At 40.1% G+C, this 27,115-nt stretch overlaps 1 protein-coding gene across 2 annotated transcripts in view; it reads left to right on the top strand.

Moving 5' to 3' along the window:
• The first annotated feature begins 3,755 nt into the window (after window positions 1-3,755).
• mad1l1 (mitotic arrest deficient 1 like 1) overlaps window positions 3,756-27,115 on the top strand; it is a 44,832-nt gene continuing 21,472 nt past the window's right edge. The window contains exons 1-16 of one of the 2 annotated variants that reach the window (XM_041037106.1): window positions 3,756-3,866; window positions 4,442-4,596; window positions 4,688-4,828; window positions 4,998-5,177; window positions 5,272-5,396; window positions 5,489-5,570; window positions 6,016-6,146; window positions 6,753-6,867; window positions 7,457-7,518; window positions 11,639-11,725; window positions 12,478-12,622; window positions 16,150-16,290; window positions 16,831-16,887; window positions 17,785-17,876; window positions 18,117-18,207; window positions 26,269-26,500. In XM_041037106.1, the coding sequence (XP_040893040.1) occupies window positions 4,453-4,596; window positions 4,688-4,828; window positions 4,998-5,177; window positions 5,272-5,396; window positions 5,489-5,570; window positions 6,016-6,146; window positions 6,753-6,867; window positions 7,457-7,518; window positions 11,639-11,725; window positions 12,478-12,622; window positions 16,150-16,290; window positions 16,831-16,887; window positions 17,785-17,876; window positions 18,117-18,207; window positions 26,269-26,500 (1,825 nt within the window). In that variant the 5' untranslated portion in view covers window positions 3,756-3,866; window positions 4,442-4,452. Of the gene's footprint in view, window positions 3,916-4,441; window positions 4,597-4,687; window positions 4,829-4,997; window positions 5,178-5,271; window positions 5,397-5,488; window positions 5,571-6,015; window positions 6,147-6,752; window positions 6,868-7,456; window positions 7,519-11,638; window positions 11,726-12,477; window positions 12,623-16,149; window positions 16,291-16,830; window positions 16,888-17,784; window positions 17,877-18,116; window positions 18,208-26,268; window positions 26,501-27,115 lie in introns of both variants that reach the window. The other variant, XM_041037107.1, reaches the window with a different exon arrangement.

Below are 27,115 nucleotides of genomic sequence, written 5' to 3'. Positions count from 1 at the left end.
TCTATACATGCAGAGCCACACACAGCAACACAAACACACAGTCCTATCTTTCATAACATAGCAAGTGACTCCCAGTGGAATGCTGTTGGGTAGATTATTGATTGCAAGGCAGGTGAGTGACAGCAGTTCATGGAAACAATATTTCTACAATGATAAACACTCAGTCTGGTGAAATATGATACATATTTTTCTAAAATCACTGTGTGTTACGTATTACGTACATACATATAGGGTCATGCAGAGGAGAGATGCTTATAGTTTTGTGATGTGTTCTGTGATGACAATATTTCTGCTCTCTGGAGGGTTGCCCTGCGGACTGCAGAAATGTTGTTGATGTTAGAAAACCCCAGGGGGGGAAGAATTCAGAAAATCACGTGACACACACATCTCCTCCCCATCTTGCTTGCTCCACTGAGTTTGCTTATTTTATTAATTAGTAAACACAATTTATTTTTAATTTCTTCTCTGATAGTGGTTTCTTTATGCATCATTGGGTCCCTTTGCGTCCGTCTCGCTCTCCCTGTGTGTATGTATGTGTGCATGAGTGTGCACGTCACCCGTAAACTAATATTGTTAAAGTATTCCCTGGGGCACAGGAACACAGGAAGCCTGAATCAGCTATTGACTCTGTCCTCCTTCATTAGAAGAGTATAAAATCACTACTTTATTGATTCCTCTCTAACCTTTGCCTCATTTGATGTTTAACATTGTTTTCTGTCCCTCTCTCCGCTTGTTTCTCCAATTTTTTTTCTTATTGTCTCCTGTTTCTTTCTTCCCTTTTTCCCATTTTTCCCTGCCTTCCACTTTATGGACCCTTGATGGCAACAAATTCTCATTTCTCTGTCCTCACCTTCTGCTCTTTCTTATCTATTTAATATCCTTTTTTTCTCCTAATTGTCCATTTTCCTCCTCTGCCTTTTCCTCACAGATTCCCAGTGACAATAGTTTCTGAGGCAACACCTTGTGTCTGGGTGACCTTGAAGTGACCTCTCTCTTTCCACTGTGACTGAAGCATGATTTCGCTGACTCCATTTCTATTTCGGGCCCTTGCACAGCAGTCCCCCAAGAGGGGTATTTCCTGCATCATGAAGACGCTTTTGACTCAAAAATCAAGAGTAATGTTAATATATGTGAAGCCTTGCAGTTTACAACTACAAGACATGAATATGAGCGTAGTCTGGAAATAAAAAGACTATTCAAATGCACCAATGCCAAGAGAAAATGTGTAAAAGGCTTAACAGTCTGTAGTAATTATGTGTTCCAAGAGTTTATTGACTTTACTGCACCGCCAGAAGACTTTTGATGCTAAAAGCCTTTTTTTTTATGGCTATCATAATCATGGTTTTTAGTTCTCGCCATTCTGCAGATAATTGTAAAGATTTAAAGGTTGACAGAGTTGCCAACAACACAAGGTAACAAAATATAATGTAGATTTATGATTTAAATAAAACTGGTGCATTTGTTTGTGGCGATGTTTACATACTGTGAGTGGAAAAGCCACTGAATGTAAGATGGCTTTTTGTGAACTGCTTTCACATTTTTCACAACAGATGGCAATGAAGGGCACATCTGCAGGCACTTCTGCTGATTTACTTCTTATGGTGTGTGTGTGTGTGTGTACATGTGTATGCGCATCTGAATGTGTGTGTGGTTTTTTTTTGTGCATTTACGTCATCTTCCAGAGAGCGCTGCATTCAGGCCAACCTCAGGAGGGCGAGGGCAGGTGGAGACGGCGAGGAGAGCCACAGAACACCCAAGAGAAAATGGGGGAGCGACTGAGTCGCACTGTTACAGATAAAGAAAGACTGAAGAAAAAAGAGTGATTAAGCAAGGGAGATATGGGGTCCAGGAAAGGGAGACACGAGTGAAGGGAGGGGCAGGGAGGGCAAGGACACTGAACTGAGACAGGCAGAATACTCTTGGGATGAAAGGATGAGAAAGAAAGAGACAGTGACAGAGAGAAAGGGAACTCTTATGTCACTCTGAAGAGGACATGTCTTCTGTCTGACCTTTTCAGACGAATTCACACCCCTCCACCCTCTCCCTCTTCTCACCCAAGCTTTAAAAAAGCCCTTTGTGGCTCCTCCTAGCTTTTATTTCATGTTTTCCTCCTCTTTTCTCACATAAATATTGGCGAGCACAGGCAACTACTCTGACCTCTTACACTGCTGCTCTCCTCTTTGGAATTTGGTGTGGTAATTTAGTAATTACAGCTTATTTGACTGTTGCTTTAAACTCCTCTGGATTAAAATGCCATTTAATGCCCAAGATGACACAGCAAGAAAATGTATACTGTAGACAATAACAAGAAAAAACAATAACCCAGTGTTGCTGGATGTCATGTCTGCTCTGTGTTTTCTCTGTTTATTTGGGTGGCACAGTGGCTCAGAGTTTAGCACTCGCTTCTTACATTTTGTTACACATCATTGTGTTTACATTTTTCCTCTGAGCCTCCCAGTGTATTCCCATGTCAAAAGACACAAATACATATCAGGTATAAGGAATAGTTGTGGCCACTGCCTCAGGCCACTGCACTTGTCATGGAACTAGAATCTGTCCTTAGGTGCAACACTATGGCTGGGAGAGGATGAATCTCCATGTGGGAATCAATGAAGTACTAATGCAGAAGCAGATTTGATGCATAGGAATGAGTTACCAAACCTTGTTACAAGAATTGGTAACATTGGCTGTTTGTTGCTAAATCAAATCGAGACCAGGAGCATAATATGTTGGAGTTTGTCCGTTAAACATGGATTTTAATGCTTGTGGTCCAAGTGGCTTATTTCATGTCGCCCATGGCAATACTGCCATCTCAAATCAGCCCATACCTTGTTTGCCATATTTAAAACTGTGCCACACCTTGGTACATATGCTTTACCCTCATGCCAAATGAATGTCTTCAGTGCAAGATTGGTCTGCTGTGTGGGTACAACATCCATATCCACTTCGTCACATTTAAAAGCAGCATGTACATTTTAATAAGGAAAAGCCAATCACAGCTTGCTGTTGAGCAGTAGGTCTGTACCCACATCTTAAATATTTAGGAAAGTGTTTAGGAAAAAATTCTTTATTTAAGATTTAAGTTGGAATTATGCTATGTCTGAGCAGCCCTCTCATGTGTCCCCAGCCACCACACCACCTTCCCTCACTGTGTTGTGTCGTATAAAATGTACTGATGAATGTAACAGTGCTGCTCTCTGTGGGTCAAACTATACAACTACAATTTTTTATTTCAACTAAGTTACACTCTAATCTAGGTTCATACGTGCTAGAATGATGTAAAACGTGATGGAAGTAGATTAATATTCTAGGATATCCTCCAGCTTATATTTAAGGCTGACAGTGGTGGTTATGATAATGCTGTTGGTGATCTCCATTGCCTTAATGAACTGTTTGTTGGTCTTCGTGATAATTCTTTCTGATTACATTCGCATACAGGTGGATTCATAAAGAGGAGAAATAATGTTGTTTCCTCATGAAATTGGAATAAAACCTCTCATAACAGCTACTCGTCCAAGGTCTGAGGTCTTAAAAGCTTACAGACTTTTAAATCAAATAATTTTTTATTAATCCACTATCGGAGAAACGTGTGTCTAGTTGTTTATAACAACCTACAGCGCTGCGGTTAAATTGAATTCCTCTATATACTAATTTTATACAGTCTATGATACTAACCCATCTGCAGGAAGTCCACAACTGACACTCGCGAGTTGTCAGGAAGTCTCGCGATATCGAATGCAACTCATTCGAGCTAAAGTGGAGGGATTTCTGTGTGTGCGGTGTTGTGACCAAGCTAACGGCTAGTAGAGCAAAGATAAGTTATCTGCAGATAACTTGCTCCTCTTCACGAACAAGTCATCCGTGAGGTGAGGACTTTGCTACCAAGCGAGACTCCGTTAACTCAAAGGCAAGCAGGTGCTTTTAAAATGATTAGCTTGATAGCATTTTACGAATAGCAGCAGAAACTAACGTTCACCCTTTAATTTATCCTCAGCGTGTAACTTACTGTTACAGGAGCGCTGAGCAAGAATTAAACAGCTAAACACAGAGACGTAAACAAAAAAGTACCAGCAGTGTTTGACGCAAATAGGCTAGTAAATACTAGCTTTAGTGTTTGGTTGCTAAGTTAGCTGTAGCTAACTGTAACTGTCTTTTGGCGTTTTTGTAACTTTAATCTGTTGAATCTGACCTGGTTCAAGTTATTATACGACCGTTGACTTAAAGCGTCATGCAGATTGCGAGTTCCCCACTGGGATGAATAAATCTATGTGTCCATCTGTCTGTCTTAGTCACTTAATTGTGACCTCATTATTGTAGCCTACCTTCTGATTGAGTATTAGCAAGTGAACTATCTAAGGCAGTGTTGTTTGCATCACTGTAGTAAAACTTTACTGACTCTTGCCCTCACTCTGAACTTCCCCTCTGCGCACTGCAATACCAGTGACTCTCAAAATGGATTTAGAAGACGACACCACTGTGTTAACAACCTTGAAGTCCTTCAATTCCTTCATCAGCCGCCCTGAACATCCACAGCGGCTGTCAGATCACTCTGCAGGGAGTGGAAACCTGCAGAGTCAGTACAAACGCAGCATGGAGGTATACAGAAACTGACAGCATCACCAGTAACTTGTGTAGAGACAGTATTAACATGCAACCTCCGCACTGACTGACTTGTTTTCCCTTATAGCTGTTGGAAGCAGCAGAGAGGGTTCACTCAAAGAATCGCTACCTTCAGTTGGACCAGGAGAAGAAGCAGATGGAGCTGAGTCACAAGCGAGCTCGCTTTGAATTAGAGAAGGCTGCTTCTGACAGTGCACGAGACTTGGAGGTACCGGTCACACATCCTTACACTTTTATACAATACAAATGAGAATATGGTGATGATTAATTCTTATGTTAGGTTACTGCACAGATATAGTATACAGGATTTTCTCATCATCATCAAGTGTCAGAGAAAACACTAAGTAAAATTTCTTTCTTAAACTTTTACGTTAAAGCATGAGGTTGACCGCAACCAGGAACTCTTGGGACGAATAAAAAAGTTGGAGGACAGAGAGATTGAGGCAGCTAAAAACCTTTCAGAGCAGGTGGAAGCAAGTCGTGCGCTCCGTAAGAACATGGAGGGCCTGAACAAGAAACTGGAGGAGCGAGATTCTAGGCTTAACACTGCTAACCAGGTATACACACACACAGACTCGCACATGAACTTCATTTACTACACTGGTCATGTCTCTTATCTTATGTTGGCTCACTTCTGTAATCTCTTCCCAGACCATCAGTTCTTTGAAGGATGAGATCAGAGAGCTGAAGCAAAAGATTCAAAACAAAGACTCAACAATTTCTACTCAGACGCTGGAAAACCAGGAACTGCAGGAACAGCTAGATTTACAGCGCAGGTACAGACATATACAGAGACAATTCCTTGTGAGCTGTGCTGCATAAGATAAATGCTGACGACACACTTCTCTCTGATTGGTATCATACTCAGGAAGTATCAGGAAGTCTCTCAGCTTTGCCAAAGTCTCCAATCTGCCCAGTCCTCCTGCTCAGAACACATCATCAAGATCAAGGTATGTTGCAGACACACACAAATGGACATTACTTTTGGCCACTCTTGTCATCTCAGAGTTTGTGCTTCGAGGACAGACTTGTTCGTCATGCAAAAATGCAATGTGCAAACTTGAATTAAAGAAGAATTAAATTACAAACATGCATCCCTGCAGACAATATGAAACCTGGATAATATGGGGACACTTTATACAGTGACATGCCACTCACTTTGAGCTGTATGTAAACATCATATCCCAAATATGATTAAAAAAACAGGTTTAAATTTATAACCAGGATAGCTGTGTGCATATAGCTATCTTGTCTGAACTGAACTTTATCACATTTTTGTATTCAGATTACAGAATGTTTAACAAAGGGAAGAGCACTGAATGTTTTTGCAGTGCACTGAATACACATGTACTGTCGTCTTTTCTTTTGGATGATTTCTGTCTTTACTTTTGACAGGAGTTGGAGAGACGCCTTTCTCTCCAGGAGCAAGACATTGCTATTGTGAAGACTGTTAAGTCGGAGGTGGCCAGGGTTCCAGATCTGGAGAAAGAGCTGAAGCGCCTCAGAGATGATAATGCCTTTCTTAGGTTAAATCCATTTTTAACTTTTGAATGCCTTCTAAAAGGTTTCACCTGTCAGTGGAGTAGACAGACTTTCACATTTAAAGACTACATCCTAGTGTGATCCCACAGTGCTCAAAAAGTTTGTCTCAAACTTCTTGACATTTCATTGTTACTTTGCGTCATCACACACAGGAGACATTAGGTGACAGGTGTCTGTGCTCGTTTTGTTTTTGGATCCTCCAAACCAGACACAGTTTGTTCAGGTTTGGGCTGTCTGTATATAAGCACCATGAAAAGATGAAGAGGTTGAGTGGGAGAAAAGTTGTTACATGTAAGAAATATAAAATCAACAGTGAGGATAGATCAAGCGCAGAAAAACTCAGCCATGTTTCCCACTTTGGCAGTATTCTGATTGAATAAGGATTTTCATGCATGTAGATTCCTGCTGATGATACCTGACTGTTTTTTTTTTGTAGTAAACAAATATGGGAAAAGTAATTAATGTTGGAATGTAACATGGACACCATCCACACAGATTGTTAACATCTATTGGCTTTGAAGTTAATTATTGGATTTGAAGCTTTGAAGTTAATTTTGTGTGTTTTTGTCTGCTCAATTCGCTCTGTCTAGAGAAAGCAGAGAGAATTGCAGCTTGCTGAAAGAGGAGGTAGAGGGCTTAAGGAAGAAGCTGGAGAGGATGGAGAAAACCAAAGAAGAGCTGATCAATATGGAACTGGAGAAAGAGGTAAGATGTGTGCAGCTGTGAGATTCACTCTGAATGTAATTAATTTGTAATAATGCTCACTTCGTTATAACATTTTGCTACTTTAAATATGAAATGGAGAGATTGAAAAGCGCATTGTACTTATATTAGAACCTGACTGATGTATCAGCAGGTCAGACTTTTTGGATAATATTGTCTGTCTACACCTGTATTTGTATCATTGTCCACATTTGCATATTATATTTTAGGCTGCACTCTTTGCGTTTTTGACTGATTTTATTTTTTTTAATTCAAGTTTGAACTATTTTTGTTCTATTTGTATTTTTTTAATATTTAACATTCAGTAAAATCTACTTTTTAAAAGTTACTCTCAGCCTGCCTCTCTACTTTTGTCACTACATTTGCATAACTATATGTCCTTGATCATTTCCTAAAACATGTTAAATGTAAATGCACAATGTTGTCTACAGTTTGATATTGTCAACAGCCTTAAAACACACATTTGTCAGACTCTGACTTGCATATATGCATTCTTCTCTACTGTCATAGCAATGACGTGATCTTTCTGTACGTGGACAAACATGTAACCTGATATTTCTTCAATCCTTAGAGGCTGGCTGAGAAGCTTCAAGCTTGGGAAAACCTGGGGCAATCTACTGGACTCAACATAAGGTCAGACACTGTGTGAAGGTGTGTCTGAATGTGAAGCTGTGAGATAGAAACAGAGAGTTGGACATCTGGGTGTTTTCCCAAGTTTTTTTTTTTAAATATATTTTTATGAAATATGAAATAGTGCCACTAGGTGGAGATGTCGTCACTCCAAATGAATACATCTCATCACTGGGTTGATTCCACCAGCATGTATTAGTGTGTGTGTGTGTTTTTTTTATATACCTGCTTATGTGTGCACTGAGTGTGTCTCAATGCATTCGGTCAAAACTGGTAATGAGAGAATGATTGCATGTTTCCTTGTGAGCAGTGGAGCTGATCTGACTGATTATAACTCTCCAACGCTGTCCATTGCATGCATGCACACACGCACACACATACACACACTGACACCATTTTCTCTGTGATTAACTCTGGTTGTGATGTAAACAGAATGTTAAATCGAACACATCCACACAGCCTATCTAATTGTCTGATTGTTTGTGTGTGTGTGTGTGTTGGGTGTGTTGGGTGGGGGTGGGGGGTTAAAATGTATGCAACACCTTCCTACAGGGTAAAAAGAAAAACGTAGACACGCTGTAAATTACGAAATGAAATTAAATCCTTTCTCATGCAAGGCCTCATTTTAGTCCTATGTAATGTGTTATGGGATCTGACAGCATTTGTTAAATTTACAATTATTAAAAGACCTGGGAGGATCATAGGGATGTAATACGAACCTCACTTTAATATATAAAATAATTTGGTTGGGCTGTCCATCATTTCTCTGAAAATGTAAATCTGACTAGGCTGTCATCCTGGGTAGATTGACTTGAAATCCTTCTTAACAGTCAGGTGTTCAGACTGCCATGTGATTGGCTGCCTCAGTGGTGGTGATTTAAAAAACAAACAATCAAAAAAACTGTGTTGCACATAAAGCAAAAGGGCAGCCGAGTTTGTGACGGTCATACTGATCAAAAGTAAAGGTTAATGCAGGTTGGAAATCAACATCAACAACAAACTCTTTGAAGGTGTTTTTACTGTTATTTAAAAGTCTAAATTAATTGTCAGAGGGATCAGAATGTTTTTTTTTTCTTGGCACAGTAAAAGGTAAATAGAAAGTAAGAACGGTTCATTCAGGAGCCTGTTCACCTTAATTGCACTATGAATATTTGTATTGACGTGGATTTCTGCATTAGTGGGACATTGTGATTGCATTATGGGCTGTTAAGCAGTCGTCATCTTTCAGGCATATAATGGTCAAAGTTTTTATGAAGAAGGTTTAGAATGATGAAATAAGTGAAAGTCAGTCTTGATTTATGTCATCATACTGTTTATTTGTCGTTGAAAACGATCAGCAAGTTCCAAAAGAAAAAAAAGAAGAGAAAATTGATAACGCTGCAGTGACAGAATGATAATATCACAGTGCCATCAGCAATATCACGGTGTCTGAATTGATGATGACATCAACACAAAACTGCCTGTTTAGGGTGTTTTTTTCTGATTAAAGATGATATATCTCATCTGGGCTGCAGTGTTGTGGCACACCAGTAAGTATTTGTATTATTGATTTGTTAACTTTACTGGCCAGCAAGTCATTTCTCATAACTGAAAGCTCCTCATACTTTATACATTGTTTTCCTATACTTTACGTATTGTAGCCTCTTCTGTCACTGAAGAATTTGGGGTGGTCATTTATGGCGTGAATAGAATACGTAGTGGAGCAATTGTTAATGAGGAGTAAACACACTGGCGCTGTAGTCGAGGATTTGATTTCTTACCAGTAATTTGTGCTGCTTTGCCAGACGAAAATAACTTTTGGACAGACGTTAACCCTACCCAACAGCAATCAGTGTGGCTGCCCGGTGGAGTAGACAAGCCTCACAGCCACAGCCTGAATTTGCCAGTCGTTGGCTGGTTGCTGGTATTTATTTCCTTTCCTTCTGTTTCATAGCGTGATAACATTGTGCTTGCTTATGTGTGTAGCCATGTGGTTGACAATTGAAAATTGACAGAAACAAAATGAAAATATTTTCTTAAAATTAGGCTGTTGTATGGAACAATGTTGAAGGGACAATATGTGGGGAGATTTTCTGGGAATGGGTTTTCTTCTCACTAACATTTTTTTTTTGTCTGGCTAAAGACAGAAATTAGACAGTTTGGTACATGTGTCTCAAGTTTTTCCCTGCTGGAGGAATAGTTTTGACTCAAAGCTGAAGCTAATTGGGATCACGCCAGGTAGTTCACGCAGTGTGTTTGAAATACAGTTTGAGGTGTTTATGTGTTTGTCTGTGTGTTCTATATATGTGGGTCTTGATGCTGTCACAACAATGGTTCCTGGCTTTTCTTTTTGTGTCCTTACCTGCTCCCAAGTTCCCACAGTTAAGAAGTTTTTGTATTACATTTAGAAAAAGGTGGTGTATATTCTTGCACAAATTGCCATGCTATTAGGTGATCGTAAAATGTAGTCTGTTGACACCTCTCTCTGAGCTCTGTATATTTTTGCCAAAACACGAAAACAATGAGAATGTTAATAAATTACTTATCTAAGTAATTTATCTGGCAGTGATTGGTTCCGACCTGTAAAATGAGGGTTTACTGCTTTTCTCGGTTAAATATTATTGTAATGTCCCTGAAACTGATGAGCATTTTCCACTTCTGCCACATTTTATGTTCCGATCAGTCAAATAATCAAAAGAAAAACCAATAGATTAATATAGGAATAGATAATGAAAATTTTTTGCAGCCTTGTATGTACATGTTTTGAATCATCAGAGTTTTGTAGTGTCCATGTGTGTCCATCTGTGCTGCTCAGATTTTGTAAGCTGATCTCTACAGTATCTTGTTTGTGTTGTTGTTGGAGTAGTGGATAGATAAATACGTCTCTGATCACAAATATTCTCCAGAGTTGAACTCACAACACTTTAACAAGGCTCTGGATTAAACACCGGTGATAGACTCACTTCCCTCTACTCGCTTAAGTGTGTCCTCAAAACTATACGCACAGTGGGCTTACACTGCTTTGACACTACATTTACTCTTGACAGGGTCACACTTCACAGTTGTTCAAGACATGCCACCCAATAATACACACCCGACTCGTTATTCGCAACATGAACAGGGATGGCTTGATGGCTCGTGGCCTCGGGGGTGGGAGGAGAAAAAAACAGCAGAACACAGAAAAAAACAGCCTCTCATATGGACTCAGGAGAAGGCTAATCCTTCTGTGCTTATGGCAAAGTGGAATTACCTACTTTGGGTACCGTAGTTATTCCATCATATGATTCATGAACTCATATTTTAATCATGAGATTATTTCCATACCTAAGGCTCCACCTAGCTGAGAGGAAGTGATGATAAATCCACGCCACCCAGCTTTCACATGGTATACTCTGGTTTTCCAACCTTGACGTTAACCTTGACTGCTCAGCCTTCTCTTTTCATTTAGCTAATTTGTCATATGACTCAGCTCACTGCCGAATGTTGGTGGAGCAAAATAGCTTTCAGGTTACCACTGACTGTCTCTAGTGAAAGCTGAAGTTTGAACATATGCTTTATTTATTTATTTCTTTTCCTGGAAGTAAGCAATGTTGCTCTAACTTCATGATGTCGAGTTGCACTACAGAGCAAGCTGCATCACTTCTCAGGTTTATAATTTTAACTGCTAGGTGGCAGCAAAAGTGGGATTTAGAGCTAAACTCTCCCAACGTTTGCCCATTTCACTGGAGATGAAGATAATTTTTTGTTTTCCATGGTTAAACACAGGATTTAGTCTTTGGAGGTCATGTGGTGAATTTCCGTCTGACTATGTGACCTTCTGTGTTGTCGCCTTCCCATTGCGTGTTTATGTGTTTTGCAATCTGTCAATCTCTCCCATGGAGTGAGTTTGTTTTGTAGAACTGTGGCCAGTATTTAGCCCACTATCCTCCGCTCATCTTTCCCTCTGCTGCTCATGTCATTTTATGTCCCAGCTCCCCACTGACTGACTAACAAAGGAATATGGAAACGCTGTCGTTTTCATCTATTCTTTGTCCTTTCTGCTTTCTCAGTCATATTGATTTTTTATTGTGTGTGTCTATGCGTGTGTGTATATGTGGACACACGTGCATGCTAACTGTTCTGTGCTGTGTCTGTCTGTCTGTAGGAAACCGGAGGATCTGTCCAGGGAGGTGATTCAGATCCAGCAGAGAGAAATTGCTCTGAAAGAGCAGAACTACACACTCAACAGCCGGTAACACACACTTCCTCACGCACACACAAAATCCCTCTCTCTGCCTTCAAACCTTTTTCTCTCGTTCTGTCTTCTGCATGCCTCTTTCCCCCCCATGTATCTATTAGAGCGTATCTCTGAGAAGTCCTTAATTGTCACAAAGTTAATTAAACTGGTCCTGATTCTGATAGCACTCCTGACAGTAACCACTGGTGTGTGAGTGTGTGTGTGAGAGATTGTGAGTGAGAGAGAGGGAATTCACTAATTAAACTTGTCCTGTTTAGGCAGAGGTGATGTCTGTGGGGAGAGCAGCGTGCATGCTCTGGTATATTCATGCTGCATTTCAGTCTTGCTAAGAAAGCTTTCATTAGCTAACAAGCATCTCTCTTCTGCTGAGCATATTGGGCTCATTATGAAATATTAGAAACAGCAGAATGGGAGATGGGTGGGTGCGGGAGGGGATGGTGAAGGGAGCTTATGCTGTAATTAATGTCCTCCGGTATAATTATTGTCCTATTGATCAGACCTGGCACAAATCGCTGCTGCAGATATTTTCTGGACAGTTGTCCAGGAATTATTTGGTGTTAGCCAGGTAAGTTGTCTGTTAGGGAGTGTTATTCTAAATTGACTATGAATTGCTTTTCTCAGATTGTCTGAACATTCAGCACTAATGAGCCAGTTTCCCTCTTTCCCTGCCCTTTCTCCCCCTTGTTATTAACCTGCACACACACACCCTCTTGCTTTGCACCTATTCATTTATCCTGGTCTGTCAGTGTGAGGAGTGTGGAGCGCTCGCAGGCTGAACTCCGTGCAGAGCTGGCCCAGCAGCGCAGCAAGACTCTGGAGGAACAGAAGAAGAGGGAGACACAGGACGCTCTGGTCCGTCGACTACAGAAGAGAGTGTTGTTATTGACAAAGGTGCCTGACCGTCGAAGACACTCACACAAAAACACAGACACACCAGTAACTATTCATACCTTCATGACGCAACCTTTCCAAAATTTTACTTTATACATTCAGGGAACACAGTTTACAGTTGAATCTCCAGGCCAGCACAGAATTCCTAATCTCCCCTTTACCCCTCTCTCCTTCTGATTGGTCGATTAATGTCATGTGAGTGCTCTATCTGTCTGTCCTGCTTTCCCCTGCTCTGCAGTTCCTGACTAGACCTCCCTGTGATATTGATTTCTCCGTGTGTGTAATTCCCTAGGTCAACATGCTCAGTCTCTTAGTACACAAATCACACACACACACACACACACACACACTCTCTCTCTCTCTCTCTCTCTCTCTCTCAGCCACCACCATAACTAAGCAGAGCTAAAGGCATGCTGGAAATATGACTTGGCCCAAGACTGTTTTGGCAGAGACTGCAGTCAGCCATTTGCACTTCACCAAGTATTCAGAGGGTGTGAATAATTGTTTTTTATCATCCAGTCACAATGAATTTAAAAAAATATCCGTTGCAGTTGTTGTTGAATGCACTGCTTTTTAAAACTTTGACCCTTTTATTTATTCACGGATTGTTTTCTGAACATTTTTGTTCTAGCCAGCCAAATATTCTTAAAGTTACATTAGGCTTAATGAATATCCCTGAATATATTAATGCCTCTCACCCAACCACAATCTACAACTGCCCAAGAATATTTGTCCCTTTATTTATCATTTTTATTTCGTTCGTTTTGTATATTTCCAAGAGAACTACATCTTATTAATGTGAGAGATATGGTAGGGCTGCAGCCAATTAACATTTTTCCTGTTTATCTTTATGATGCCTTATTTAGCTAACTGTCATTAGTGTTACTTTCTGAGTAAAAGTCTTTTTTGCATGTTGCAATAAGTTGATTTTCAAGATGTAGACATTTTATACATCATGCAATATCAAACAATGGAATTCATTTGTTCAATAAAACAGAGGAAAGAAGCAAATCCTCACATTTGAAAAGCTTGAACCAGGGAAGATTTTGATACTTTTGTTTGAGGATCGATTATTAATATCGCTGTCAATTCATTTTGTATTGATCAACTAAAATTGTTTGAGCACTAAGATATACAGATCCCTAGATTCCCTTTCCACCTGTGGGAATGTTATAGCCTCACACTCCCTCACAAATCAATGATGATTAAGTGCCTGGTTCAGCTGCAGCTTGACAGCAGTTCTTAAAGAAGTGGAGAGGAGAATAAATTTCATTTCACACACACACACACACACACCCTGGGTTTTTCTAGCCTTACCAGTGAAATGAATCCTTCCCTCTGCCACAAGGCTGCGTCTCCTTTATTCTGCTGTTGCCGTGCTTAGATGTTTTATTTCTTATATACTTTTGTGGGACGGACTTTCTTATCCATTAGAGGCGAAATCACGTCTTCATGCACTAGATAAAACAGTTGACATAAAAGCAATTTAAAAAAAAAAAAATAGATGATGAAAACAGTAATGATAGTTTTATCACTCTGTCCTCCTGCTCCCTGTTTGTTTGTGTGTTTTTAAAATGAGAGTTTTTATCAGAGAAGAGCTGACAGATTTTTGATTTAGATTGAGTGAATTTCATTGCACATTAATAGACAGTAAATAGCCAAAGGGCCTGCTGTTTAGGATAGGCAGCAAACACACACTGACCTCTAAACGTGTTCGTACCTTTCTGTTTTTACTTCTGTTCCCTCTGTCTTCCTGTTTTGTCGTCATCTTCTCTCCTTCTCAAGGTTCTCAGAGGATATACGTATTAGGCATTTTGTGTGATGTTGCATGACAAATGACGCTGCTTCAGTGCCAAAACAAATAAAGTTGAATTAAGGATGATTTTTCATATAGTGTTTTTAAAGGACCCGACTCAGTCATCTTTAAATGGATTATGGTGGTTTTGATCTGGCTAATCACAGGCTGAATCAGATTAGGGTAATCATGGTTTGTTTTTTGATACTACCCTATGAGCTAATCTGATAGGACAATTGCAGCTCATTATTCAAAGAATTTTACATCCAGGGATTTCAAGGTGCTTTTTAAGCCTTTTTAAAAAGACAGCACTACTTAGCAATAAACATATCAGCATACTGGTATTTATTGCTACTATTTATTCACCTGACTTGGACCTGAATGTCATATGTTTCCCCAAATTAGCCCAGTTAAAAATAGACTATTGAGCTGTTAATGACCCTCAAAATTCAAGGATGGTCCTGAGCAGCGTGGTTGTTTGTGAGGTGTGTGTTAAAAGCCTGATTGCCTCAAAATGCTCTTTGCTTAGCTTCATAATACAGAGTGGACCGGCACAGTGAAGGGAGGGGAGGAGACGCATCATTTTAACTGTCTTGACTGACATGGAATTTGCATTAATAAGTGGCCTGTTTGCCTGTTTATAAACAGATTAGATTGTTCTCATTCATCATGTTACCTGGCAACCAGTACAGATTCACTACGTAACAATTACATGTAGTAATTATTCATTACTGGTAAAATTTTCTAATGTGATATTTCTTTTTCCTTTGTTTAGACGTGAGTTTTCAGTTTATTAGTTCACACATGGACGGTAAAAGCGGACTTGTCGTTCAAAGCTGAATGACTAAAAGGGACATATAGTTTTAAGAAAGTGTAATTATTTTGTAGATAATTATGATGTTTATAGTGTGTGCTTACTACTGTGTATTTTTTCTAGTGCCACAACCCTCAATCATGCACACGTCTCACTTCTCTTTAAATGTTTGGGTTTTATTTTTTTGTTTTTTTTTAACCATTCTGAGTCTTGCATATTTTTGTGTGTGAGAGTGAACATACACACTCAAACATCAAGCATAAAGTCACAGACTGACAGAGACTCGTGAGCTGTTTGGATACAGCGTGTCAGTCTGAGTGACACTTGTGAAGATGTTGACTTGAAGAGGTTTTGATCCTCTCTTCACCAAGAGAAGCAGCTACTTGGTGTGTTGATTTACTGGACAGAGTACAGTGCTGAGGACATGTCTTTCATCCCAGTATTCTAGAGGAGAGAAAAATTTGCTGGAATTTTTAAATTATCACATTACATCTCGGATAAGAGAGATGAAGCAGCATAATATTATATGCTTCATTTGCTAAGACATTTCTCTGTCATGACTCTCTGATTTAATTTCTTGATTTATTCTTTGTCTACAAAGACATTTGTCTTTGATTTGATTATTACACGAGGAGAAATGCAAATGAGCGTGACCACAACCCTAGGCTTCTCTTGTCACAGCTTGGATGAGAAATGCGCAGCTGCCTCATACTTTGTTCCTCATTTACAAAGGCATTTGCCCGTCATAAGAACATGCCAAACAGTCATACGAAAGTAACACAGACAAATCAGTAAAACATCAAAGAGCTTTGATACACGTACAGAAGGATTATATATCTGACAGCACAAAATTCTGTAGTATAGAGCAGGATTTCTATTTTGTAGGGTCATGTTAATGTGCATGTGTGTGTATTACAGGAGCGCGATGGAATGCGGGCTATACTAGAGTCCTATGACAGCGAGCTGGCGCCTACCGAGTATTCTCCTCAACTCAGCAAACGGCTCAGAGAGGCAGAGGATGTCCTGCTGAAGACACAGAGCCACAATGCAGAGATGGAGGTTTGTGTGCAGGCCTGTGTGTGTGTACATGCACAAATACAAAACTTGTATTTATTTCTACCCTTCTGTGTCTTGCCATATTGCCAAGTTTATTCTTATAAGAATAACACTGAATTCAGTATGTAATTGAAGTTGCTGGCCAGTTTAGGATGCATGTTGTTGAGTAGCACTTTGCTCATCGTTATTGGGACTATAAATGTGTGCTTCTCAGCTTCTCCCTGTCTACACAATAAGTTCTCTTGCTTATTGAGCAAGTTGACAGATATCTGCACTGAAAAGTGATAAATTGATAAAACTGCTCATGTGGTACACAGAGACATTGAGAGCACTGCAATGAAATTAATAAGGTTGAAGTGTCAGCGTTACAAAGCTTAATGAACTTCAACTTTGGTTGACATATGGTTGCGCCTGCTCCTGCTCTGCTTTCCTGCTCTGTTTCCGTCAATAATGTAATGCAGTAGAATAAGGACAAAAAGTCTTTTTGCACTCTTGTATTTTGTATATGTAACGCCCCCCCTTTTGTCTCGTCTGTCAATTCAGGCCCAGCTGACCAAAGCACAGGAAGAGACGGGGACGCTCAAACTGCAGCTACAAACAGTTAGTATACATGTGCACACAGACTCTTGCGCATGTTATTGTTAGTGCTTTTGTCTGTGACATACAGACAAATACATATGGTTTTCAGTGACTCAAATTGACAGGTGAAGGGAAGCATACTACTAACATTGGAATCTCTTTTTAGTTTTAACTATTACAGCAGCCTGAGTGGTTTCCAGGTTGCAGTGACATTAACGTGAGTTTTGATAGATTAAATGGTCCAATTAATGTGTTAAGTTTGCTGTGTGTATTAATTATGGGTTGTGGAAGCTACAGAAAAGTTACAAGAAAGTAGACTGTTTTAAAATCTGAAATAAAGCTGGGATAAAGTAAAGATTTGGCAGGTGTGACCTGGACTCTCTTATGCACTGTGTGGCTCTGTTTCTATGTCTTCACTTGTTCTATGATCTCCCTTCTTTTCATGGCTCCTTGTTGCCAAGGAGACATCAACATGGCCATGGCAATGAGTATTGACGTGTGAAATCCACCTGTCTGGTATAGCAGTAATTACTTATTCGTCTTGGGAAGACTGGGAGTGAGGATGAGCAGAGAGACAGACAGATGCTGTCAGAAAGAGAGGAAAATGGGTGTGCAAATGGAAATGAGGGATAATTGCAGAGAGGAGAGTGAGATCAGAGAAAAACTAAGAAACAGACAGACTAAGAACAAGTACTAGGGGGAAGAAATCGGGACATTGTGAAATCGAAAATGAGTCTGTGGACTAATGGTGTATAAAGGATGTATCTGTTTGTCTGAATGTCTGTCTGGAAAAGATAGCAGCACACTGGAATAGAGTCTTCAGGATTTCTCTGCAGGCAAAAGGTTTCTGCCAGGCACATGGCCCAAGGTGGTCTGATGTTAGTGCACCAGGCCCATTTTCTTTTCTGTCTGTCCCAGGTGGAGCTGGAGCTGGAGTCTCTGAAGAAGCAGCAGGCCTCTGCTGCTGACAGCAGCTCTTTAGCGACCAAAGAAGAGGTCAGCATACTCAGGTACTTAGCACACATAACACACACACACAACCTGTTGCAGAGACCACTATGTCAAAACCTGGCACATGAAAGATTCATGTCTATGCCTAGGGTGGATTAACTCACCCAGACCTCACACGCTTGTCTGTGAGCAGCACTATACCTCTGGGATTAACCTGTTGTCAACAATATGCGTAGGCGCTATTCTACGTGGTAGATCTCAATTACAAGCAAGTAAGTGTGCGTGCATGTATTTTTCAGACAAAAAATTGAAGACTTAGAGGCAGAGCGGCAGCGTTTGGAGGAGCAGAACAACATTCTGGAGATGAGACTGGAGAGACACAACCTACAGGTAGGCACCAAAAGTTCCCTCCAACTGTTTTCTGTGATGGATTTACTCGTCTGACACAAAGGAACCAATTTAATAACCCCAAGGGCAGGAGCCTAGCCCATATGACACCACAGATTGATGCACACAGACGCTTCCCATATCTGACAGTTTTTCAAATACAATTGGACCCAGGTGTGATTCCAGCAGAGTCCAATGGAAAAGTTGTAGAACTTGCTGCTGACTTAAAGTCCTCCTTTATCTGCTGAAGGGATTAAAATAGACAGAACAGCTGGGGGAGGAGGGGGTATTGTTAAAATAAATGTAGACCTCCCCCAGTGTTGGCGTGTATGTATGTGTGTGCGCACACGTGTGTGTTTCATCTCAGTCAAGTCCTCTAACTCCCCTGACACATACTGTGCCAAACTAAGTCTACCAGGGCACTTTAATGAAACGTGTGTGGGCAAGCGTGTTGGCTCCATTTAGCCGCGTGGTGAATGAAATCCACATGCTCTGAAGCATGACCACCACTTTTAAGGCAATTGACAACCGAGTTTGCGTAGGTGTGTGCATGTGTGTGCGTGCACAGGTTTCAAGGTTGCACAGTAAATGGATCGGGTCAGTTCTTAGGAGTTAATTTTTATGACTCCTCCATGGTCTAATGCACACCAAGAGACCTCTACATAAGACTGCGTGATGAGATGAGTGACTGAATGGAGAAGTATTTGAAAGGAGAAATGAATGGCTGAATGAATAGGCATAGGGTGACTTACAGAATTGAATGCTTGAATAAATTGACAGTAGGATTTTTCATTATATCAACTTGCACTTTAGATTCCCGTGGCATAAGCCATCATTTCCGCCCTGTTCTTATATTTAGATCATACTGACTAGTGTGACTGTCAAGCACTCAGATTACCAGTGTAATGAGACCGCTTTTCGTGGACTTAAGCTCAATCATCCCCACCCGCAGTCTGTCAGGAGGCACTCCTGGGAAATTCTGATTTTCATACACCTATATTTCAAGTCTATATGTATTAGCAGTTGGCATTTTTCAATACTATCGAAACAAACATGCCTAGTCACATATAATAGTAAGTCAGTTTTATCATATTGTTAACAATGCAATATGTTATGATTAGTATCTTGCATACTGGTTAGGTGGTGGATGCTTGTTGTCATGGGAGGTCTCAAAGCCAGGTAATTAGGTTAGCCAGCTATCTTTGCTAACATGTGCCAGGCCCGAAGTAATTAAAGAATAAGCTACTAACTGAAACTTAGGTAATAAAGACGTGTTCATGAAAAACATAAACACATTATGTCCTGTGCACCATATTTTTTACAACCACCACGACTGTTCAGAAAAGTAAAGTAGATGCTTTATGAATTGGTTATATGTATTACCAGTTTCATTTGGGGACAGAGAGTAGCAAAACATAAACTTGACGAAATTATTGCTTTGTGACCAGAATGTACTGGATTATTGTTTTATTAAATTTTTAAGTGTGGTTGTGTTAGGGATATTTGCTCTGAATTTGTCTGACAAGGCCATCTCCAAGAGCCTGCAGTATTCAATTTAGTCTTATTATTAAGAACAATAATGTTATTTCCAGGCAGGCTTTCAGAACCTGTCAAGAGCTTTTCTTCTTTCCTCCGTGTGTGTTCTTTCTTATTTTAAGTTGCCCTTCTGTGGTTTGGACCCTCTGTTCTTTTTGGTAAGACGTGGCATCGTCATCATGCCTGCAAAAAATACAACTGAATTGCTGCTTTTTTGAAATTGGCTGTTAACAAATGAGAATCAGTAGTCACTTATCAATCCATGCTCTACAACCTCCCTTTTTGTTTTGTCCCCCCCCCCCCCCTTTTTGTTTTTTTTGGCCCTACAGACCGTAACAGTTACGATTAAGTCTACCGTAACGGTAGACTTAACACTGGTGTACTTTGTCTTTGTGCTCTGGTGCTCTTGCTGTCATGTCAGTGTCTAGACAAAGATAATTGTTGCGTTGCAAGAGGTTGCATCAACATAGTCTCTGTTGTGCATGTGCTTGCATGGGAAAGCCCAACTGTTTAATATGCAGCCATAGTAACATTATGTTTAGACATTATTTCCAGATAGAAAGAGCAACAGTGCTAGATGTTAAAGCTATTGATTTTTTATCCTGAGTATGTCCTGCTTGTTGCCCAAGTAAGTTTTTCTTTTTTTCTCCAGTTTAAATGTAGGTGTTTAGCTGTGCAGTTGCAGTGGTAGTATTGTCATATGAAGGTTTACATGTTTGCAATGAATAAATCTGAGAACATCGTTAGATTTTGATGGCCTGCAAACAATCGCTCGAGGCTGCCTCTCCGGCAGTGGGGCTTAAATTTTAAAGTTCGTAGTGAGTGTGGGGTTTTTAGGCAATGCAGCAGGTAGTGATAAGATTTTTTGCTCTCTTTTTAGATGTTTTACTCGTCATAATGTCGGGCAGATGGTCAGATAATTGCCAGCAGTCGACGCCAACATGACACCAAAACAACAGTCGTGTGATTAACACTTACCTCTTCAGTTGCCTTGGGGGAACCCTGTCCATATTATATTTCACTGTGATGACTGAATTTTGATTAAGTAGCTTATGCACCTGTCACATTGAAATTGTTACAGAGTGGAGGTTCTTCACTCACAAACGATCTTTGACAAATACTAACAGCAGCGTGCAGAAAGCACTGTCATCAAGTTACTCGTTAATTAGTTACAGCTGAAATGATGTACTGCCGGCGACGTTTGTCAGTGGAAGCAGCGAAAGTGATGCTCAGAACCAGCTAAAAATGAGAAGCTGCTAGCTGAATGTTTTCTACACTGCTTTGCTAATGATTAGCAAGCCTCGTCAGAGCTTAGTGGATCTGTGTACTTTTCCAACCTCGCTCTCTGAACTCAGAGTCCCTCCCCGCTGTGCCTAAATAATATTTCACATTCACACGCTAATTTTCACTGGCTTATGCAGCTGGATGCTGCACAGTAGAGCCGGCCTGCCAGGGAGATGAGCTGCAACACTAAAAGGCTGAGGTGGTCAAAACATAGCGCAGTACAGTAATGAAAGGATCAGATTTTTATCTACGTTGTTTTAGCCGGTACTGATCCGTTAAAATAGGCTCCACTAGATACCAATGGCATCTTACGACTTTTTCTACAAAAGTAACTAGATATTTTTTTAATGAGAATATTTTGTCATGTTAAAAAGCCCAGCCTTCTTCCCTTTCTCCCTGTACTTTTTGTTTGTCCCTTTGTTTTTAAATTTATATCACAGGCCCACATTGTGTGAGATCTCTGCCAGATCATTAAATTTGCGATGCTGTTGTATACTGTGAATGAGTCTTAAACATACCGTACCTTTCCAGGTATTGAATTTGTCTAAATTGATGAGAACCTTCCTTTTATCACCATGAAGCACATAGATTCCAGTGTTGTTGCTATGTACCATTGACTGAGCTTCTTCATCACCACACAGTGTGTCTTCCCATCACACTCCAGGTCTGACATGTAGGGAGTTTTCTGCATTGATAGGAAGAAAAAGTCATGATGTTTCTATGTAAAATTGATAACAGCTTCTCGACTTTTGAGCAGAAGAGATGATGGCACTCCCGCTCGGTTTTTAACCTGTAAATCAGTGAAATGATTCAAGACGCCAGAGAAGAGTGCCTCATCTGTCTTCAGCCTGCTCGGTGTAAGATGCAATTTGAGAGAAAAATGTCAGTAATGACAGTTATGGTGAAACACATTTGATTGAACATAAGTATTTTTTGCATCTACTTCAAGACTTCCAAAGGGGGGATTTTCTTTTCCAGATTTTTATTCTGGAGAATACTTGTGGAATATTGTAAAATCTCCCTTCTACAGCCTTTAAAATCATAAACAGTTCTTTCACAATTAAATTACAGCTATTTCCTGTTTAGCTATAAAATGAGGAAAACCCATCTGTTTTGTGTTTTGTGGCAACAAGCAAATTGGAGTCCAGTTACCAGCTCAAAGACATAAGAGAGATCACCCAGTGCTTGCAATGCTTGCAGGTGCAATGGCTTGTGTATCCATGAACAACCCCAGAGGCCCAGGTCTCTTTGGACAGCAGGCCAGCCCCCCCCACCCTTCTACAATTGCTATGTGAGCCCTCGCAAAAACAACTGATGACATGGACATGAAAGTGCCCAGCAAAGATATGCTGTAAGACACCCTTTCTCTTGGTTCCAACTGCAGTAACATGTTAATGATATTTAAGCCCCGTCTATGCAGCTTGTCAGTATACAGTTTGCACTGGGGAATCTGAAGTTAACCTTGCAGCCTTTTTCTGCTTTTGTCCCTCGCGTCATCAACCCATGCTAACCTGTGCGTCTTGGTTCCTTCTTACTGCTCTTCAGAACAACAGATTATATTCCCAGTTTGTTCTTTGCATGTGTATCTGAGCATAACTAAGGATTTTATCAAAGGATCCGAAAATATTTGTGTCCTCAGCTAAGCCTTATGGGGATAAGCCTGTTACCAAACAAAATTTTCTCTAGGCTGTTTCACTACAACTACTACTCCTAACTCCAACTTGAGCTTGAGCTTGAGGCTCCAGTTGGCTTATGTCTACCTTCCATCAGCCTGGGCTGTTTAAGTGACTCTCTGAATTAAGGACATCTGTGCTACAGTGAGCTGGTAACCATCAAATTTTACCCCTGCAGGAAAAAACACTTGAGTGTAACCTTGCCAGGTTAATCCATGGTTCCCTCATTGCCTTATATAGAGCCTGCCCAGAAACCTTGTTCCTTGTTCATTGTGGCCAGCCCATATCACAAAAGGCCTCAGAAGGGTTTCTTCTCATTGTGAATGTTTTCACATCATATGTCATATAGTAGTTATCAGTTCCTACTTTGTCCTTGTATCACACAGCTTGATGCACCTTTGCGTAGGTAAGGCCACAGATGATATGGACCAAATATGAAGAGATAGCTGATACTGTTGTAATAGTAACACATTCATGCTATAAACTATACACATTACAGTATTTATATATTTAATTATTACTCAAAGGATGGGTATACCCATGGGTATATCCATATTAAAAAATTCTGTTACCACCGCAATACAGTTGAGAAAATGCTTACAACATAAAAACTTAAACAGTGGATGAATACAGTAAATGAAATAATAATGAAAATGTACTTTTCTAAGCAATTGGTGGTGGTGGGGGTACCTTCCCTGAGAAATGAGAGGCAATGCATCATCTTCACTACCAAGCATGACGCTATTATATCTGGATTTGCATAAATCTAAGAACAAGATTAGCATTAAGGTAGTAAGCAATGTATACCATGTTTAGGTTCCCAGGCTTTTTTTCTTTTTCAACATGTCTCTAAATTGTTATAAATAATAGAAAAAGAGTAGCAAAAAAACAGTAACATTTCTTTCTGTGACATACCAGATAGTTAAACTGGATAATCCCGAACGTTGCTGCCAGAGAACTAATTTTTGGTAAAACAAAATCCATCATTTGAGCTCCGCAAATTAAATATTGTACACCTCCACTATGCTGGATGATGCCACAGACCTCAGAGATGGATATCCAAACCTGTACGGCCAGTGCCATGTAATTGGGGATGGGATTTGGGTGAACCAATCCTTTAAATGCACCTGTGACGTTCTCAGGGCAAAAAAAAGCCAACCAAGAAAAGAGCTCAAATCTGTTTTTGATAATATGACTCAGTGAAAGAGGTTTGCTGCTCCAGCGTCTCCTGTCTCCTCATTCAACCTCTCTTTTATCAGTTCATGCGGTTTAAAGGTGTGTGTGTGCGTGCATATTTTTTTTTTCTTCGTTATTTTTTGATAGTAGCCCTCTGCTCTCACACTCATGCACACTCACTCACCATTGGTGTGTCACCTGTTCCATCAGTGACTCATGTGTCCCCTGTGGTCGGTGCTGTGTTGAGTATATAAGTGGATGTTTCAGAGCGATTTGTTCAGCTGTGTTAAAAACAGACATTGTTCCCTGGACTTCGACCCCCTCCCCCCCTCCTCCATGCTCTTGATCTCTTGCTCTCTTGCTCTCTTTCCCTGCCTCTTGCTCTTTTTTTATAACAGACTCTGCTCCCTGGTATTAGATGTGTTGTTATTGTTGTTCTATGAATAAGAGATATGTAGCCTCAGGCACTTACAATGGCACTCCACCTTGCTGCACTGTAAATACTGTGTGGAAGAGGAGACTGTATATATGCATGTAAACACACAAACACACACACACACAGACAAAAATAGGCCAACTGAAATACTGTAATATAATAACTCAGGCAATTTGGCATTTCTCTGTTGTGGCAGCAGTAAGCTAAATTATAATTTATAAGTACACAGTGCACCACTTTCTCTTTTCAAAAGCAGACATACATGTGTAAAGGTACTGAGAATCTTTAGATTTCATGTCCTATTTTTTGTTCAGTGGATCATATTTTCAAGCATACATTCAATTCATTTGATCGCCTTTTGCCAGTCGATTTCTGCTCGTAAGGTAAAATAGATGGACAAGATGCATTTTTCCCAATTCTCATTTCAGTTCAATTTGTGAGGAGGGGTCAACCAGTCAGAAAAATGTTATTTCTCAGCTCACTCTGAAAGTGATGTGCTAAAGAGAAATACATTTCCTTTGTTTTTTTTTTTTGCCATTGAGCAGTCAATTAAAACTTTGCCCCCCCGGCTTTGTCCAGGCTTCCAAAAAGTGAAATCTATGGCCAAATCATTCTAATTTTTGCTAGCTTGACCTAATTTTAAGGAAGTATTTTTGAAAGAGTTTTCACTTTTTGACAGAACGTAGCTGTTGGCTGCGTTTTGAGGACTTTACTGTTTTTTTTGTGCTGGGTTTACAGCTCTAATCTACATATCTGTCTCACACTATCTGGCTCTCCCTCCCATTTTCTCTTGCTGTTTTTCACAGCACACATACAGGCGCATCCTTGAATAAACTCTCCATACACAGACGCAGAACTTCAAAAGATTTACGCAGAAAGAAAATAAACCAGGACTTTATTTGGCTGTGACGTACGTGATGTCCAGTTGAAATGGTTGGATATAAATACACACATGCTCTGTTCCTCATTTTGGAAAGCTCAGTCCCTCTGTTCCTTTTAAATTATACAAAGCGTTATTTATAAGCGTGTGAGGCATTTTTTCCTCCATCCATGTTGCTTTTTCCCCCTACCCTCAAGGCAATGATAGCCCATCCACCCTTTGTTTTCACCGTGTTCTTTTCTGTGTCCTTCACCATTTCCCATCTTCATATCCCCTTTCTCCTCGTCTGCCTCTTGCTCTCCCCCACGCCTGTAGTTTATTTGGAAACCGTCGCTTGGGGGCATATGGAATCTAATTTAGCCAGTAATCAAGAGTTGAGATTGGTGTGTGTGTGTTTGTGCTCCTGTTTTGTGTGTTTTCTTATATTGGCATTAAGCTAAGATAGACTCTTCTCATTTACCCAGACCTTATAGAATAAAAACAAAGCCAGAAAAGAAGGAAATCACGTTTTCAGAAAACATTGTCATTTTTGCTCCAGTGTTTGCTTCCAGTTGAGAGTATTTTCTTGTCGCTCACATCCGTCTGTATTTACTACTCGTTATATGTGACACGTTAGTCTGTTTGAGAGATACACTGCTACTGTTAAATCTTGTTGGACTCAGCTAAACTATAAGAATGGCATCAATATGTTATGAAACAATTACTAAAATTTATCTGTTGCCAGCATTTTTACTGTGGCAGTTTTTGTAAATTTTTATTTCTACAGCTACAAATTTTTTGAGTCATTGTAACTGAAAGCATGGACAGATTTTTGGGAAGACATTTCTGTGCATTGGCCTGCTTTAGCTCTACATCTTAGCTCTGCTAATTTTTGGCTCGTGATTACATAAGAGTTTTCAGTGGAGAACTGCTGTATGAAAGCACACACTATTTTTTATTATTTTATTACTATTTCTGATGATTCTTGAATTAGAGTTTAGACAGCAAGATCATATTTTAAATCCACTCAAGAACTCAGAAGAAAAACTCTTCAACTGATGGTCATCTGATCTTTGTCTTTATGTCTGTTTTTGTCTCAGGGCGACTATGATCCAGTCAAAACCAGAGTTCTTCACCTCAAAATGAACCCCACTGCTGTTGCCAAGCAACAGCGTCAGCAGGAAGTGGAGGCCCTTCGGGAGGAAGTGACACATCTCAGGGAACTTGTGCGCACGTTGCAGGACGGAGGCGCTCTGGTCCATTCTCAGGACGATTCCAGTATGCACAGCTCCAGCCTCGGCCTCTGTTTGCCGCCATCAAAGGAGGTGCTGGGTAAGCTCCACAACACAGACACACACTGACAGACTCCCCTGCACTAAACTGGCTTGTAATAGCCACGTTATAAACAGCAGTGGGCAGTTGCCCTTGTCCATCACATTTCCATTGCCATTCTTTTTTTTTTTATGGACTATATTAACTGAGGTAAGCAGCAGAGCAGATATTATGGGAGAAATAAATTTTGACCAACAGAATATGTTAATGTAGGACACAGAAAGTACATACACCTAAAAGGGCTCAATTTGAGTGATAAAGAACTATAGCCAGTTTTTACACTATAGCACTAAGCTTGAAATGCTATGTAATGTAGGTACTGTTTTGACGCTGTGTTGAATATGATTGGATAAGTTACGCAGTTTGTGTTTGAACAGACAAATTTGCTTACTTTTTCCTGTGAGCTACCAGAATTGTTCAGCTAGGTCCTAGTTTTCTCTGAAACCTGAACTATTTAATATTTCTGTCCAAATTACCAGTTCCCCTCTGTCAGAATAATTTATAAAAACTGAAAGAAGAGAAACTGTTTGCCTACTCCGTCTAAACTGAAGTAAGTAGAAAATAGCTTCATTGATATTTAAGGCCGCTGAGGTCTTTGTCCTCTTAGGTGTGAGA

The sequence above is a fragment of the Toxotes jaculatrix genome, chromosome 4 (genome assembly GCF_017976425.1).
Source record: "Toxotes jaculatrix isolate fToxJac2 chromosome 4, fToxJac2.pri, whole genome shotgun sequence".
NCBI classification, from domain to species: domain Eukaryota; kingdom Metazoa; phylum Chordata; class Actinopteri; family Toxotidae; genus Toxotes; species Toxotes jaculatrix.
The sequence above is the reverse complement of the archived record's forward strand: the minus strand, read 5'-3'. Positions and strand labels throughout refer to the sequence as shown.